The sequence below is a fragment of the Aquila chrysaetos genome, chromosome 21 (assembly GCF_900496995.4).
Source record: "Aquila chrysaetos chrysaetos chromosome 21, bAquChr1.4, whole genome shotgun sequence".
NCBI classification, from domain to species: Eukaryota; Metazoa; Chordata; class Aves; order Accipitriformes; family Accipitridae; genus Aquila; species Aquila chrysaetos.
This window is the reverse complement of record NC_044024.1, coordinates 8,712,984-8,731,317: the sequence shown is the minus strand read 5'-3', so window position 1 is coordinate 8,731,317 and position 18,334 is coordinate 8,712,984. Positions and strand designations below refer to the sequence as shown.

General features: G+C 39.9%; 2 protein-coding genes across 4 annotated transcripts in view; both read left to right on the top strand.

The window, feature by feature from the left end:
• Positions 1 to 3,006, top strand: part of ADGRG4 (adhesion G protein-coupled receptor G4) — a 34,419-nt gene extending 31,413 nt beyond the window's left edge. For all 3 annotated transcript variants that reach the window (XM_029997466.1, XM_029997468.1, XM_029997467.1), the window contains one exon: positions 135 to 3,006. In XM_029997466.1, coding sequence (XP_029853326.1) covers positions 135 to 259 — 125 coding nt within the window. In that variant the 3' untranslated portion in view covers positions 260 to 3,006. The remainder of the gene's footprint in view (positions 1 to 134) is intronic.
• Positions 3,007 to 10,118: 7,112 nt separating this feature from the next.
• On the top strand, positions 10,119 to 18,302 carry BRS3 (bombesin receptor subtype 3). Its single transcript, XM_029997297.2, is given in 4 exon segments — positions 10,119 to 10,980; positions 13,716 to 14,067; positions 14,647 to 14,715; positions 14,717 to 18,302. Coding segments are annotated over 4 exon segments (1,191 nt in total). The 5' UTR covers positions 10,119 to 10,549; the 3' UTR covers positions 15,056 to 18,302.
• Positions 18,303 to 18,334: the final 32 nt, after the last annotated feature.

The following is an 18,334-nucleotide window of genomic DNA, read 5'->3' as shown; positions in this document are numbered from 1 at the left end:
TTTTTGGAAACGTGCTGATTTCTGTTATCTCCCCAAAGACCTTAAATCAGTGAGTTCTGCATAGACAGGTTTCTTTCTAAATATATTAACCCAAATTATTATAATAGAAAATTTTCCCTAATTCTTTTCCATAGCTGAAGTTCATTACAACCCCAGTGCTGTACCTCCAGAAGATGCTGAGACCAAACATCCTTGTTCACGAAGAATACTACCCATGGATACAGGGCACTATCCACTGAAAGCAAGATTTTTTCATTGATACTGAACTTGTTTTCTTCTGATTATCTAATGATGGTTCTCTTTTGTGGCATGTAGAAATAAACATTCATCTAAATAATTACTTCTAATGTACAATTATCACTCTGAACACAATTATGGAGCTAAAACATCCCATGATTCAACTCACTAGGCTTCAGTGGAGTGGCAGTACTGACCACATAAGGATGTGGTCTCCCTGTGTTTCCAGGATTAGACCTCATGTTAAACAGAGACTGGAAACATTCTCTTCCTCATCATTAGCCCTTCTCATAGTTTGTCCTCTTTTTTTTCTCTTTACACCCTCCTGCCATACCTCTGCTCCCTTCTTCATCTAATACTTATCCTCAGAACCTAATATGCATAATATTGAGTTTCAAGTCATATTTTTGAGCCTGTTGGCTGTCTCGGGCATGGATGTCTAGGCTCCTCAATAAGTATCTTTCATTACTTTTTCTGAGATGGACTTTGATCAACTTACAAATTAAGAAATTGGACTCAGCTTTCCAAGATGTTCCTTTCAGTTGTATGTTTTTATTTTCAGACGTGCTGGCACTGTTGACTTGGATTTAGATCTCTAAAGAGATACACATGTTGTTTAATTGTTTGAAAATGTTGCCCAGTACCTTCAAATGGAATGTGGAAACAAGAAAAACTGAAATTCCTGCCTCTAATGAGTATCCATGTGTACGATACAGGTTTCAGATTACCTCTCCTGCAAAAAAAAAAAAAACCAAAACAACCAACCCCAGAACAATAGCAGATAAAATCCTACCATCTTTGGAGGTAGTGATTAAGAAGTTTGTCCTTTAGTAATACTTTGGTGTGAATACAGCAGGAGGTAAACTCCATTTCATAACATCACAAGAGAGACTTAACCTTCCTCTCCTACTAAAGAGGGGCTTTCCTTCAGCAAATGTGTTTGAATTGGTAACTTGCCTGCTCAACCAAATCCTAGTTTCAGTTTTGAATGCCGTTCTCTGTATCATTCAAGTGAAGATTTTTTAATGATTGCTAATATTATAAAATACTAACCTGTACCGATGACAGAGAAGTAAGAAAATACAAAGGAGCAATGTCTTAGAGCTGGTATGTATGATAGCAAATACAAAAGGTTCTTTCATTCTGTGAATAACTCCCACACAGCAATTAGTGGAAAAAGATGAGTATTTCAATATACAGTAGCTACAGCCAGCCTACTTGAAATTAGACAGATCACCTTCACTTCCTTGGCTTTCTGGGAGAAACGTTAGCGTTAAAAACATGCAAACGAGTTCCACCTCATACCCACTTGTTTCTAACTTGAAATTGCTTTCAATGACAAAGAAATTTAATATAAAATACAGTTAAGTATGTCAGACACTTGAACTATCATCCTCTGCTTGTATTCTTTATTTTCATTAGTAAACTCTTTGTTCCACAATCTGCTGCTGAATACAGCTTTTCCCTGCTTTGCAATGAGAAGCAGGACATGATGTGCCATGGTGCTGCGTGCTAAAGCTGTGCCTGACTCCGCTTGCATCCCAACCCGGCTGCTGCACACCCCAGGGGGGTCCTGTGAGGGCCAGGAAGGAGGCTGCGGAGGTCTTCGGAGGAACCAGAGCTTTAGTCCTCCTGAGTCCCTTTTATACCAGTTTGTCTCTATGATATCTGTACGCCTAGGTGGATGGACAGTCTGACACTGTTTCCTTCTCTACCACCCTGCTTCGACCCCCACTGTCCTCCTTCGTGCAGTAATTCTTTCTGCATACACTTTACGGGACAGAAGGTAATAGGCTTAAATTTAGACTAGGCATTAGGTAACAGTTTCTAATTTTAAGGAATAAGTGGTCTAGAGTGCACATGGAATTGCCATCATTGCAGGACTTAAAAATACTCATAGTGGTACGACATACCTGCCAGAATTGGTATAAGTAAAGTTGATTTTGCCTTAGGGCAAAAAGGATGGACTGGAAGAACTGTTGAAAGTCCTCCCAACTCTGTTTTCTATTACTCTAATTTAAAATAAAAAGGCAGCAAAAGAGGATCAATATGAGAGCAACACGAGACTGGCCTTGTCTCCTGCATACTGTAATTGTTTTATTACATACCTGATAAAAGACAAAATGTACCTTGATTTTCTGAAGTTTTTCCTAAATGCCCTTATAACATTATTAAATGATTAGGAGCAGTAAAGATTTGGATAAAAGCTGGACAAGCAGTAAGAATAGTGCTGGAAATCTTAAGACTTCTCAGGCTGCCGAGAAATGGCTGGAAATGCCATTTTTTGGGCAGATCCGTCAGCATGTTTCCTGCTTCAGAGGTATAACAGTGGGAAGAAGAGCAAGCTGCATGGCATGGAGTGATGTCAGGTCTCCATTCTTGCTATTGATTTTTTTTCTATTCAAAAAGCAAAATTTGGAAGTAAATTTTTAAAAACCTGTCAACTTGCTTATGTAAAATGCAAAGTGCTATTTGTTCTGCAAAGGTGGTTAGCTCACTTCCACTCTCCATCATATGCCTAATGGCTTTTCCAGCTAAACAGTGTATCATTTATGTTTCAAGCATGGCATTGTTTAGGTTGTCAGGCGGAATGAAGATGTATAATTTTCTTTGGGCTGAAATAATATCTTCTGTGTCGGCACCACTACATTTGCTCTTCTCCAACATATCTACGCTGACATTCTGTCACAGAATTGTGCACTGATGGTTTTCACAGGGAGAGGACATGCACAAAGTAAAATCTAATAAAAAATTGCTTTGCGCTTCTGATTCACATCCTAATAATTTTAAGTGATGGGAACAGCTTCCACAGCTCTGGCTTGAATGTGACCTGATGGGCAGCGGTGCATTACCGATACAAATGCATCCTCCTCCCCACGGTTTTGATTGTATCAGTTGAGTCTGCTCGCTCTCTGAGAAAGCAGCAATCTAAAAGCTCCTTTGATTTCTAAGTCATTCTCATTTACTCCTAGGTTGCTTATTTTTAGTGATACATACACCAGGAAATGCGTGCTCTGTTTTAAAACAATGACAGAAGGATTTCTGAAAGTATATTTATCTATGAAGACAATTATTTGATGTCAGATCTCAGTGGGGTGTTAACAATCGGTTAGATGATGCAAAAGAAATAAAAAATGATAGTAAAATCAATGCAGCAGCTCTGGTGACTCAGGCAAAACCCTCCCCACTCCCACCTTGCTATTTAGACTGGCACAAAACTTCACCACCCTTTGTACCAGCTAAGTCAGTGGATGCAGATCCAAGGTCTAGACAGCTCACTCAAGGGTCCCTGGAGATTTTTTATGTCTCCACATGGACAAGTGGCTAAAGCTGCCTTCTAGCTCAGTGTATGTATAGCGCTTTGAAACCATGTGATAGATAAATATTTGTGGCGGGTTGACCCTGGCTGAATGCCAGGTGCCCACCAAAGCCGGTCTATCACTTCCCCCTCCTCAGCTGGACAGGGGAGAGAAAAATATAACAAAGGGCTTGTGGGTCAAGATAAGGACAGGAGAGATCACTCACCAATTACCATCACAGGCAAAACAGACTCAGCTCGGGGAAAATTAACTCAATTTATTACAAATCAACCAGAGTAGGGTAATGAGAAATAAAACCAAACCTCAGAACACCTTCCCTCCACCCCTCCCTTCTTCCCGGGCACAACTTCACTCCTGGATTCTTTACGTACCCCCCCAGCGGTGCAGGGGGACGGGGAATGGGGTTTACGGTCAGTTCATCACACGTTATTTCTGCCGCTTCATCATCCTCAGGGGCAGGACTCATCCCACTCTTCCCCTGCTCCAGCGTAGGGTCCCTCCCACAGGAGACAGTCCTCCACGAACTTCTCCAACGTGGGTCCTTCCCACGGGCTGCAGTTCTTCACGAACTGCTCCAGCGTGGGTCCCTTCCACGGGCTGCAGTCCTTCAGGCACAGACTGCTCCAGCGTGGGTCCCCCCGCGGGGTCACAAGTCCTGCCAGAAAACCTGCTCCAGCGTGGGCTGCTCTCTCCATGGGGCCACAGGTCCTGCCAGGAGCCTGCTCCAGCGCGGGCTTCCCACGGGGTCACAGCCTCCTTCGGGCACCCACCTGCTCCGGCGTGGGGTCCTCCCCGGGCTGCAGGTGGAGATCTGCTCCACCGTGGACCTCCCTGGGCTGCAGGGGGACAGCCTGCCTCACCGTGGTCTTCCCCACGGGCTGCAGGGGAATCTCTGCTCCGGTGCCTGGAGCATCTCCTCCCCCTCCTTCTTCACTGACCTTGGGGTCTGCAGGGCTGTTTCTCTTACATGTTCTCACTCATCTCTCCGGCTGCCATTTTTTCTGTGTGCCCCCCAACTTTTTTTCCTTCTTAAATATGTTCTCCCAGAGGCTACCACTATCGCTGATGGGCTCGGCCTTGGCCGGCGGCGGCTCCGTCTTAGAGCCGGCTGGTATTGGCTCTGTCGGACACAGGGGAAGCTTCCAGCAGCTTCTCACAGAAGCCACCCCTGTAACCCGCCCCCCACAAAACCTTGCCACACAAAGCCAATACAATATTACGGAGAATGACAGTTAAAGGTCAGTACAGCTTGTTTAAGTTTTCTTCTGACAGTTTATGAATCTACAATAGTGGTTAGCAATACAGGTTAGCAATACTTATGCCCAAGATGTATAATTCTTTCTAAATTTAGCAGGCAGTTATTATTGGGACAACGAAAGAAATGTCATTATGGGAAATGACTTGAGATTAAAAATCAAAATACTGGGAAGATAATTACCTATTGCGCAAGATGATTGTTAAGGCTTAATGCACAATACTCTGTGCTTTTAGGTGTCAGAAAGTATTTAGCATGTAATGGCACTCTAATGGTTCTAAATTAAATGTATCATTGAGAGTTTCAAGGATGCCCAAAAGAATTATGCTTGCTATATTACTTCATTTCCTGATTGTTCCTGTAACAGAAGAAATTCAAGGATACATTCCAGTGTTTATTTTTCTCTCTTTTCTGAGAAATGACACCAGTATTTCACTGGCCATTCCCATACTGAAACCGGCTGAGGAAACTCTTGGAAAAGGAGGCTAGTCTGGATTTAGATATCCCTCTTGTTGCTGTATCACTGAATGCTGCTCCTGACAGCTCATCTGAACTGACCTTCCGTCTCACCGTCGTAACACTGAGGGCTGGGATTGTGTTATTTTTGCTCCTAGACATGCTGGTAAGTCTTGTGGTATTTGAAAGTGTAACTCGATAGCTCATCTTCAGTTCCAGAAAACAGGGATGCAGTTCCAATCAAACATTATTGCAGGATTTGATGCCCTAAGTCTCAGTGCCTGCACAGCTCCCTCTGCCCTTGGTGTAGAAACAACTCCATACAGGTGACAGGGAGATAAAACCAGTGATAAACTAATGCATTTTTCTCCTAAATGGGTAGTCATTGACAATGAATGGTTACACTCTGCTATGAATGTGACACAGCCAAGGAAATTGTCATTAAAGTATCCTAAAAAGATATTTTCCCTTTTAATAGCTCAGTAGTCGTTTTGTCTCCAACTGCTGAGGACACTGGGCAATGGTAAAAAATCAAAATACAGGGTAGAGAAGATGTTCCTACTTAGTGGTGAAAAACATCAGATTGACAGACACTGAAACCAAGCTCTTGTGCTCTCAAGTGAAGAAATCCAGTGCGGGCAGAGCCTTATGCAACCTCTCTTCCCACTGCCTGACACTCGTAGCTCCGAAATGGATGCCTGGTGAGATGGGGAGTTGATGTTCTCTCTGTTTCGGAAGGGACTCAGATGTAGTGCACGGAAATGACTCATTCCCGTTCTCGCAGTAGGAACTGGAAACAGCCCTGGATGTGTTAGTAATTTGCTCTAAACATGGACTGCTGTCTCTGACATCGACGCTCGCTCCAGGTGTGCATTCAGGCCTTCCCATTTAATATTTGCCTGCCTGAACACTAGAAAATGGATCGGGAACAGTTACACAAGTCATACAGCCCATGAAATGGCTGTCAGATAAAAGCTTCATTCTTACCATCAACGTGAGTCATGATACTCTTTGTGCCCTCGTCTTGCCATTATTTGTCATGCTATTGGCAATTTCAGTTTAAAGAGAAGACACTAAAGCTGCAACATAGATGCAAGTCAGAACCAAGGCAATTACGTGTATCCATCCCCGAGGATGTTGTCTGTAGAGCAGGGACTCCTTTTCCCAACACAAAGGTGGCAAAGCCAGTTCAGAAAACACTAGGAAGAAAAAGATATTTCAGATAATATCATTCTAGTTATAACTGCAGAGTCTAACTTATAAGCTAGAGTTGTTAAAGGACTCCAGGTTAGGACTTCTTGATGGAGGAGCAAAAAGCCTTCCTTCATCTTTATGTCAAAAGAAGATGACCTAAAAGGAAGGCTACTGAGATTTGCGGGAAGGGAAAGATTGACATTGATCTGGGCAGAATACTAGACTTCAAATCAGTTTTATACCTCCAGGGAGGAGTAAGAGGAATGTGCCTGTGGTGACCCAATGGCAGAGTCCTGCTCTATGCTGAACAGTCTGGGCACGTGGATAGCAATCAGGCTCATCTGTAGAAGAGATCTTAATCTGAGAAAAGCCTTTTACAAGAGAGAATGCCACAACAGAGTCTACCAAAATTCAGGACTGGGATAGACAAGCTGTTCGGTATCTCTCTGCCGTTAACACCCGAAGAACATAAACGTCAGTTCGCTCAGTGGAGAGACAGAAAGATACATCAGCCAGCAATAAACAGATGGCAAAATTGCTAGGAGAGACAATCAAAGCAAGGGTTGAAAATGAGTTTGAGACATAAAAGAAGAATTAAGACAACTAAATAGTTTTGTGCAGAAATGATACAAACAATGACCTAAGAAAGTGAGTTAAAATAATCCTAAAAAACCTAGGCTGGCTAATATAGCTGTAGTTCAGTGTGTTATCAGTTTTGTGTTCCCAGCACTCTACCTACAAAGCATTTTGACATATTTGTACAAATAATGATCAATGCAGCATGACCAATGTATACTGAAATAACAAAAATATGCTACAGAAAATAATTACAATTTTGGAAAATCAATTCCTTTAATGGCAGTTAAGATTTTTGCTGTTTTCTCCATATTTTAGTTTGGTGCAGAGCAAATGGTTCCGAAAGAGATTTTTCTGAGTGGGTGACACTATGCAGCACATGGAAATGACTTAAGTCAGCAGTCACACTGCATTAAAACAGAAAATTTGCATTAAAAATACAGCTAAATGATATACTCTTGGGTATTTTACTAGTTTTGGGGCTTTTTTTCAGCATGGAGTTCAAAAGGAACATTCATTTTCTGTGAAGCCTGGTACTTGAAACAATAGCCAGAATTACCCAAATTGCTTTTCTCTTTGCACCAGAAGACAGAGCTCTAAAATAACGCCTTAGAGTTGTTTATTGTTTGGAATAATGACGCCATTCTCTTCCTTTTCAGCTGGATTTGCACAACTGAAAGCTACCAGAATCTGTGTTAAAAACACAGTGTGTTATCTCCTGCCTGGTTTCTACCCATGACACTAATGAAGAGCACACAAAATTAATGAACAGAAACACTGAAATTCTACCATCATAAACAAATTGCATATTTGATGTTTACTATCTGTCCTTCAGGCTTTTGTTGGGTCTAGAGAATGTTATTTTGTGTGCTTTTTCAAAATAGTATTTTTCACCTCCTAAAGTTCAACTAATATCTTACACTCCACAAAAGAGAACCTGGCCGACTAGCTAAAACCTGCAGTAATACAAGGGCCGTAAGGAGAATTATGAGAAATGAAGGAGCTTCCTTCTGCCACATTCCCCCAAGGAGGCAGAAAGCTGGGAAAAATACAATCTCTCAGTAGAAAGAGAAAACCAAGTAGAATTATATGCTGCTGTGAGCTGGGTTAGACATATGTACCGTGCCCTATTAGAGAGAGAGCAGGGAAAATGTGTCTGTGTTTCCACGTAATGCGGGCTTCCAAAGTGTGAAGCATCAGACTGAGCACTCAGGTTCAGATATATGAATTCAGGTCCAGTTTGGAATAAACAGCACATGAAGTACCAGAAGTAAACAGAATTTTAAGCCCTTGCCGCTTTCTGGGGTTGCTTTCACCTGTGGCACATGTTGGTGTCCTCAAGAGGTTTAAATATGGGTTGGGAGGTCTGTCACCTTTCCCTTCACACCTGAATCATCCCCCAAACCAACTGTTGGGAGCATCTCATAGCTCAAGAGTCTTCAGTCCTCTGGATTATCTCTTACACAGACTGGTATAAGTTCAGGTCCTCTGTTCTGCCATACAAAATGATCAAGTGACAGAATAAACCAATCCTCAGATTTCACGTTGTCAGCCCTGATCTCTCAGATGGCTCTGAAAGCTCTGGGACTGTAAGAGGTTGGGATCTAGGCTGCTAGCTGAACTTTGATGCATCAACCAACCTCTAGTGCAATTCAAGGCAAGTAACAAGTTTCTTTCAGCTAAATTCCAGTTTCAGCTAAACACCTGACGTTTCATTCAGATGCCACCCTTGAGTATTCAACACTTGGTGGAGAGCAATTAGTTCCCAATGTTTGGCGATACCCTACTTCTATACAGGAAATCTAAACATTTTATGTAACTATCTGACATTAAGCTGTCACAATCTGCTACAGTTGCTGAACTCTACATTAAATATAATGCACAGTACTACACCAGTGTGGGTGGACAACATAATCGGGCATCCTCAAAGGCACCTAAATCTGTGAGCAACCTACATACTGTGCCTGCATAAAAGGATATATTATGGTTAATCGTGACAAGAACTTCTCTTCTAAAAGCACTTTCAAAAAACATAATTGGAATTTTTAACCCATGCATCCTTTTTGTATTAGTGACTCCTTCTTCCACCTGGCCACAGCATTGGACTTCCATCTGATCTACCATCTACCATGTGGTCTATCACCACCTGATATCTATGGCATAGTTGTGTTTGCAAGGATTGGGATTGGGAGAGGGAAAATTAGAATTTTCATGCATAGTACTTAGAGGAGATTTTTTGAGTATATGAAACAAACTTGATTTTCTGTGTCTGTATGTGTGCAGCTAAAGGTAAAGGGACTTGGCTATAAGATTGCTTTTGTGATTTAAGCAGGTTACCTTCTCTACTCCAACGTCACAGCTAAAGAACAATCTGGAGGAAAAAATACTCCAGCTACTCATCTTCATTTTCAAGGCATAAAGCTCAGTCCTTTGATATCTTTTCCACTTCCACTATTTAGAAATTAGAACTTGGCTTCCTTAATTTCAGGAGATTTAACTCAATAGGTCACATTCCTTGTACCTTATTTTATGTTAAAGTTAATCAGGAGTTCATCACAGAGCAGAGTTTAAGATTTGACTGTTGACTAATCTAAAGATAAGAAAACCCATAGTACTAACATGTTTGATTGAGATAGCATCATGAAGAGTTATTTTTCTCCCAGAAGATTTGAATCATCAGCTGTACCATCCAAAGCCAATAAATACATGGATTATTGCAAGGTTAACAGGTTTCCGTACAGCAACCATCTATAAACCTGTTCAAACTTCAGCGTAAGTTGTGGTTTTGATAGCAATGAGACTGTTTCAAGGGACAAACCTAAGCTTTAATATAAGTGTTAGCAGGATTATGGCCATAAATTTTGATTTTATATTGTCTTTTGGAAGGTCACTGCATTTCTGTGATAGAAAGACTCATCAGAGCATAGACAAGCACAGGCGCTCTCTATGGCTTTTTCGGCAAATACTATCTATACTCTGAAATACTTTATCTGCCATTAAGGTATACTGTAGAGTTTTGTGTTAAATTGTTATATTCTATCCTTACCTGTACTATTGAGACAACTATTTCAGATTTTCATTTTATTCCCTATTCAGAATATTTTGAAAAATATTAACATTTGCTAGGTAATATGCAAACTCTAATGCTACAGTAATTACAACACAATATTTACTTGTCAGATACCTCCAAGAAAAAAACATCATTTCAGCAAATATCTTTAAAGAAACTCCTTTTCTCTTTTTTCCTCCTCCCTCTCGGCTCCACTAGCTGCAAAGCCAATAAAAAAATTCTCCACCTCCTACACAGTTCAGAACAGGATCTGTGTGCATTTCTCCTAGGCATGTTTTGAGACCCAGAAGGGGATGAAAGTAGTTAATGCGCAACGGGAATCTTAATTTCAGGCACAAATCTCTACCTTTTTATTGACCTTGCTGATATGCTGCAAGCTAAATATTAAACAATTTTTTGATCAATTTAAGTCCAGCCTGGGGAGAAGAAACAGTTAAAGAAATGTCTCAAGTATACTTGCATTCAGCTAATCAGACTTTGTGTGCATCTACAAATGGTACAGAACTGAAATCAATCATTGATAATGAAACCACAAATGAAAAATGGACCGAAGACTCCTTCCCAGGATTAGAAATACTGTGCACAATTTATGTTACATATGCTGTGATCATTTCAGTGGGTCTCCTTGGAAATGCTATACTCATCAAAGTCTTTTTCAAGATTAAATCAATGCAGACGGTTCCAAACATCTTCATCACCAGCCTGGCATTTGGAGACCTACTGCTTTTATTAACTTGTGTGCCTGTAGATGCAACACGTTATATTGTGGATACCTGGCTCTTCGGAAGAATTGGGTGCAAGCTCCTGTCTTTTATCCAGTTAACCTCAGTTGGAGTGTCAGTGTTTACCCTGACTGTTCTCAGTGCTGACAGGTGGGTCTGATGTGACTGATTTGGCAGGAGAGACTGCAGGTGTGAAGTTAGAAATTAATAAAAGAGCAGAAATTATAATTTTGCACAATATTAAATGGCACATTGTAATTAACAAAAAAAAAATCAGCAACTCTCCCATTTAATTTTAAAATGTCTGTTAGAAAAATTGCAGCAGTTCTTTATAATGGTGTGAAATGAGAAAGACTTTTGAAGTCTTTTCACCTTTTATTAGCTTGAAGTACAGTACAGTTTTTTTTTCTCAGTTGCACAGAAAAGGGAAACTGCTTAAGGCAATTAAGGGAAAAGACAGTATATTGGTGCTATCTAGTGGTGCACTAAAGTAGTTAGGGAAGACGAAAAATAAAACTGTGAAAAATAAAACTGTGAAAATGACTGAGTGGAAATCCTTTGTCCTATGCACTCAGTGAGGCTCTAAAATCCTAGAACATAAAAGATTGACATGTGGGGTAAACAGCTGAAAGAAAACACAGAACAGACTGTTAATAGTCTGTTAGTGACTCTCATGATTTGATGGTTATTGTAATACTATAGTAATTTTCAGCTTGATAAGTGCTTAGTGTGACATGACACAATTATAGTACTTTCTCTTACAGTTCTTAGATCTTTTCCAGAGATATTTTAGCCCAGAGGTCCTGAAAGTAAACTCGGGTTACAATGACAGCACTGTTAGTAAGGATCAGTGCTTCCATCTGACTGCTGTTAGGAGTTGCTGAACAATCAGTTTTCCATGCACCACTTTTCTGAATTAACAAAACTAAGATGTGATTTCAGTTCATAAGCATGTCAAGGAGCAGAAAAACCCAAAATGAATTTTAGTATTAAGAGAGAAAAAGATTTTCATCTTGTATGCCAGCAATTGTGGATTGTATGTAACAGCAAGTAGTTCATGTATCCACAATTTAAGCAATGCTACTGTTACTGTACTCCAAAAAAAATCAGCCAACACAGGAATGGCCACACTGGGTCAGATCAAGGGTCTATGTAGGCCAATACCAGCCTCCAGCAGTGCTAGTATAAGGACAAGAAAAGACACATAGGAAGAATAAAAACCACTATACAACACTACACTTATACCCTAAGCCTTCAGACGACCTCTTGAGCAGGTGTGGTTTTTGTGTATTTAATAACCTCAATGGATTTCTCTTCTAGATCCTTGTTCAGCCTCTTCTTGAACTTGTTTAGCAATGACTTTCACTGCCTGTTGCATAAGCAACTCACTTCTTTGCTTTGCACGTGGCTTCATTTGATGGCCCTGGCTCTTGTGCCAGAAGAGACAGTGATCCCTATCCATCTCTCCAGGCTATTCAGGTTATATTCCATCCGTAGTATAGTGGTTTTTTTGAGTTAAGGTGTGCAGAGCAGCACATGGTGTTCGAGAGTTGCATGAACCAGAGATACAGATAACTGCACAACAGTCTCTTTTGCTCTCCATTGTATCCCTAATAATTCCTAACATTTTGCCTTTTTTTTTTTTTTTTAATAGTTTGGTGTGGGTTTTTTACTACTGCTGAATATTAAGCTGATGTTTTCACTGAACTGTCTGTCATAGCTCCAAGGTCTTGGTCCTGTATGACATCAATTCAGAATCCATCATGGACTAGATGACCTTTAAAAGTCCCTTCCAAACCCAGCTATTCTATGATTCTATGCTTTAGACACTTGCTTCTGTATTTAATTCTTCACGGTAGCTGTTATGTAAATACTCCATGCTGCATTTTCACAGCGTAACTACATGGTAAACTTACAGAGAAAGCTCAGAACATCAGTCATGTGAGCAATGCCAGACTATCATGTTCCAGTATGCTAAAAGAGCTTGAAGTCAATAAAAATGGTATTTACTTGATAAATAGCAGTCCAGCTTGCAGTTTTCTATTTAAATTTGCCTAGAAGACAAAAAGACCAGATCCTTAGGTTGTGCAAAATGGTACAACTAAGCTCTCTTATCCTCCAGATCCTTTTTCACCTCCTTTCCTTTCATGCCAGTCTTGTGCCCCCCTGGAAGGGGTCTTTTCTTTCTGCATCATCCAGAGTCCCTGATACTTCAGGAGCAGGGTATATTGTTTCCTTTGCTTCATCCACCTTTGTGGCAGTTTGTCCTTTTTCCATGTCCCATTTCCACACAGATTTTCACACAACTATAGATTTACCCAGATTTTTCTCATATGTCTGACTCAGTCCACATGCTGCAGAATCACAGCCATGAATCAACAACAGTGTTAGCTCCTGTTTTATAAATATGAATGAATACTGGAGCATTATTTTGAGTCAAATCACTGCACTCATCTGGGATCTTAAGAACATGGAAGAAAGGAGGGGTGTACATGCTTGGTTTCACGTATTTATAAAATAGTTAACCTGTTTTATACCTTTACCAGTTTTGCCTATTAATTCCCTCATTTACCCTTCTAGGCAGTGCCATAAAAAAAAGGAGAGATGATTGCCCTTACTGATCCTAATCCAAACAGTAGAAGTCATCTTTACTTAGGAAGGCTTTAATGACAAGTTCTGCCAGCCAATTCATTAAAATACATGCTTCAAATTAACTTTTACATTTCTATCTTAATTACAAAGAGCTAGTATCTGTTCATTTCCAAGATGATTCTACCACCCTTAGTTTAGCGAGAACAGAGATGGCTTTATCCTCAAGAAGTTTGCATTGTCAGTGCTTACAATATTTCTGTATTTATTCTGACAATGATGTTGGTTGGTTTTAGGTACAGAGCCATCGTTAAGCCCTTGGAACTGCAGACTTCAGATGCGCTCCTGAAGACCTGCTGTAAAGCTGGCTGTGTTTGGATCATCTCCATGATATTTGCTATCCCAGAGGCTGTTTTTTCAGATTTGTATTCTTTCAGCAATCCTGAGAAAAATGTAACTTTTGAGGCATGTGCCCCCTATCCTGTATCTGAGAAGATCCTGCAGGAAGCTCACTCCCTGGTTTGCTTCTTAGTGTTCTATATTGTACCCTTAGCTGTCATCTCTGTCTACTATTTCCTTATCGCCAGAACTTTATATAAAAGTACATCCAACATGCCAGCAGAAGAACATGGTCATGCCCGTAAGCAGGTAAGCTATGATCGAGCACTAAGTGTCCCAATTTTCCAAAATCTATCATGCTGATTAAGTCTGCATTCTTGAGTGCAAAGCCTTTACCTGATAATAGAGTAAAAAGCTCCATAGATTCAGCCCATCTTGGCAATCCAAATTCAGCTATGCACTTAAGCACATGCTCTTGACTCATTAACTTAATTGTGAGTGTGCATGCTTTCCGAAAGAGGGATGGGGTTTGTTTTGCTTTATTATGACCCTATTAAACTCAGGAGTTAAAACACTGAATTGTAAAAACTGAGACCTCATCCATATGAGCTGACACATTAACTATTATACTTTTAAATCCTAGTCTAGATGAGATTGCCCCATGATTTATAATGGAAAGGGAATGTGCTCTGCACTGGAAATACTTTGTTAGAAAAATTAAGAAATAGATTTATTTTTCTGTTGGTTTCTTGTTTTTTTTTTTTTCCATTTTGCTTTTTTGGTTACTAATGCATTTAGACTTTTAGACCCCTTTGAAAATCAGCACCAACTACATAAACATGTGTTACTAATTGCTATTAATACCAGATATGCATTATTTTCTCATAGATTGAATCCCGCAAGAGAGTTGCAAAAACAGTGCTGGTGCTTGTTGCTTTGTTTGCCTTTTGCTGGTTGCCCTAACCACATCCTCTACCTATACCGCTCTTTTACATACCATGCTTCTGTAGATGCTTCCACCTTTCATCTGATAGCTACTATTTTTTCCCGTGCCTTGGCCTTCAGCAATTCCTGCATCAATCCTTTTGCTCTTTATTGGCTGAGTAAAAGTTTCCGACAACATTTTAAAAAGCAAGTCTCGTGCTGCAAGGCAAAATTTCGTACAAAGCCTCCCAGTGCTACCCACAGTAATACACCTACCAGAGCCTTGTCAGTCACGGGCAGCACACATGGCTCAGAAATCAGTGTTACACTGCTAACAGATTATAGTATCACAAAAGAAGAGGAAAGCGTTTAGTCCATCTGGGATGAAGGACAGAAACTGAGCCTTTGCAATCAAGTCACTACTACTGGGATCCTGGAAAGAGGTGCCATGCCTTGCCCTGTCTGTGAAAGAGTTTTCATCAGAAGTTCCTCATTTTTTTAAATATACAATAAAGAAATCAAACTGTGTGGGAGAAGGGGCTGCAACAGCTGAACTTTCCATTGTTCATGTTCCCAAGCATGAACAGAGATCCCTAGCTGGAATTCCTGAACCAGACAGGACAGGAGTTAGCAGAGTTGGTGCGAGAATTGGCTGTGAGGATGGTTTTGTTCTTGGTGACTTTTCTTTGACTTGTGACTGAGAGCTCCGTCTGTCAAGGACTTGCATCCACAGCAACCAAGCAAAACCACATATCTTCATAACGTGATCAACCAGGCCGATTTTTGATTTATTTCTTTATTTGTCCCGAATGTTAAAAATTGGTAAACACATCAGAAAGCATGCTACAATGAAAGAAAGCTAAGGTTTGTAGTACAGTGTAGGAAAAAAAAAGCATTATGGGCCAGATCCACACTAGCCTTTGCTCTGTCAGTGACTTACTTTGAAACTCTGGGTAAGAGCTGACTGCTGTGTAAAGAGATGCTCCTCTCAGTTCCTAAGGAAGTCAAGGGAACCAACAGGTGATCATCTCTCTTAAAAAGCTATAATCATCTTGAAACACACTTGTAAAAGTTTTTGCGATCTATCAACAGTGCAGAGGTCTTTATTATAGTGATTTAACATCAAGAAATTGGGGTGGATCTATATTAGAGTTCTGGTTTGGATTTACAGGGCACTTTTGAAGCAAACTGCTCAAATGCCCACTCTTGCCTTACACTGCTCCTGCACTCTGTCGCCCAGAGTGGTCTTCAGTGCACAACCTGGATTTCTCTCAGATGAAACTGTGAGTCCAGTCCATGGAACCAGACTAGAGCAAATCTGAAGTAAAGCCCCCAAAGGTGTACAGTGGGGGGGGTCAGACTAACCATTTACCTCCACAGATCTACTCCTGCTGTAGTGTACGTGGTCATATCTCAGTGGTCTGCACATTTCAAGCATGCTGGGAGAGCTGGATTTTTCTACTGTACTCATTTTCTATTCTTGATGTTATTCAAGTAGTGTCCCTTTCCAATATTAGGATAGACTGTCTTTATGAGATAGGCCTTCTAATCTCAAATGCACTGATTTTATAACTTTGCATGCAGAGGCAAGTCAGTGACAGCCTATCATGGGCAGCCTGTGCATCCCTAAAAAGCTCAGCAGCACTGCTGGCAGAGACTGTCTTCCCATAAAGAAATACAGGAGGCAAGTCTTCCTACCCCACATTACAAAAATGTTGAATGACACTTATTTTTACGAATTTTGTGCACCCTGAACCAAAATTTTATTCTGTGGGAATTGGTGATAAAAAACATAATAGATTTTCCATTGCTTAAACCAAGGGACTTCTATCTCAAAAAAGAATTTGTGCATTAAAAGTACAGAAGAGAGGCTGCAACTATATAAATAAAACAAAATAGTGCTGTCAGTCACAGAAGTTTGAATTTTAACTAACCCTTGAAGATACAACACCCCTCCAGCTACACAGAGCCCATAACAACACATGGATGGAAACCCATCCATCCATGCACCATTATTTGAGTTCATTAAAAGACGCAGAAAATCTATTTGTAGTTGCTCTCTAATCTGCCCTAATCAGAATAATAAAACCAAACTATAAATCCCAAGGGCATTGGAATACAACCTCTGTCGTCATCTTAAACCAGTTTAATGATAGGTCATTTTAATCCCATCAGGCCTGGCCTTATTTTACTGCACTCTTCATGTTACATGCTGCAAGGCTATAAGCACTAATTTTCAAATGGATTCTCCCTTTTGTTGTACCAATTGTACACCAGGATAGAACCATTGAAATAAATGGAAATATAACAGCACAGAAATACAATTTATGGCAAAGCAGACTCCAGAGACCTTATTTTACTCTCTTTGTCTTAATATAACACATTCCCTGGTAGTGAGCTATGTACAAATATAACAAACATATTGCACTGATGTTTTCCCCTTCTCTTTTTTCTTAATGGATCTGCAGGGTGAGACTGAAATAAATTACTAAGCCTACACACTTATGAGTCTACTTTTATCTTCCTGGATCTTACTATAGGGAATTCTAACAAAAGAAAAATCAACTAACATTGCAGCTTCTTACATCATTCTTTATTGTAGCTTATTAAAGCCTTTGGAAAACATATCTGCCACATGTTCCTGGACTTCACAATTTGTCTCTGTTGGAGACCATATTTCCCACTGCAAAATCCTTGGCTACACCTCAGAGTAGCCCTTAAAAACCAGTTTCCTAATTCACCATTTTCCTTGCTTTGCATGCAGCTACTTTTTGCTTGTGTAACTACTCCTCTCACTGGATGGTCTATCTATTGCTAATATATCCTGTTACAAAATTGATGTTTTTACTATATGCTGCATATGTTTTTGTTAAAGACTGGTAATATTTCAAGCCATAATTTAAATATTCTGTGTACTTTATGGTTTTATAGTTCTGTACTTTCAAATCTTCATGACATGTTGTATTGGAGTGATATATTGGTCAACATTTATTTTTATCTAAACAATCTGGTATTATTCATTCCATCTATTCCCCCAATATAATTATCCATAAAATGTCTCCACATTACCATAACTGGATTTAGGGGAAAAGGGTTGTTTCCTTTGCAATCTTTTCTGTGTTCCAAAAACCAGTTCTTTCACCCCTAGGTCATACAAGTGTAATTCTATAAGAATAATGTCTATTTATAGAAATATTGAATGTTATTTAGCAAAGAGCTGGCATAAATAATTAGGGGTTTACTATTTATATCCACAATGAAAGAATAGGTAGAAACAAGGCACAAAATACTGAAAGGCAAGACTGCATCAACGGTCTTATTCATGTGGAATCTTATTGAGTAAGTAAATACGATTTCTAGGATGTACTTTTTTAATAGTTTGTTTTGTGAACAAGATGTACACATTAACAGCTTTAATACATATAAATGTAACAATGTTTGCGTTAGCAACAGGTTTAGTATTGGCACTCTAATTTGTGCTGTCACTATGAGATGCTGGTTTAGTTTAAAAAAAAAAATTCCACAAAAATGAACAAAACCATGTCAAAGCATGGATATAGTGTAACAGACTGCGTCTCCAGCAAATGGCACAGAATATTAAAGTCAGTTATGAAATTATAGCCATTTTAAAGCTCACTGTCCTGTTTTCATA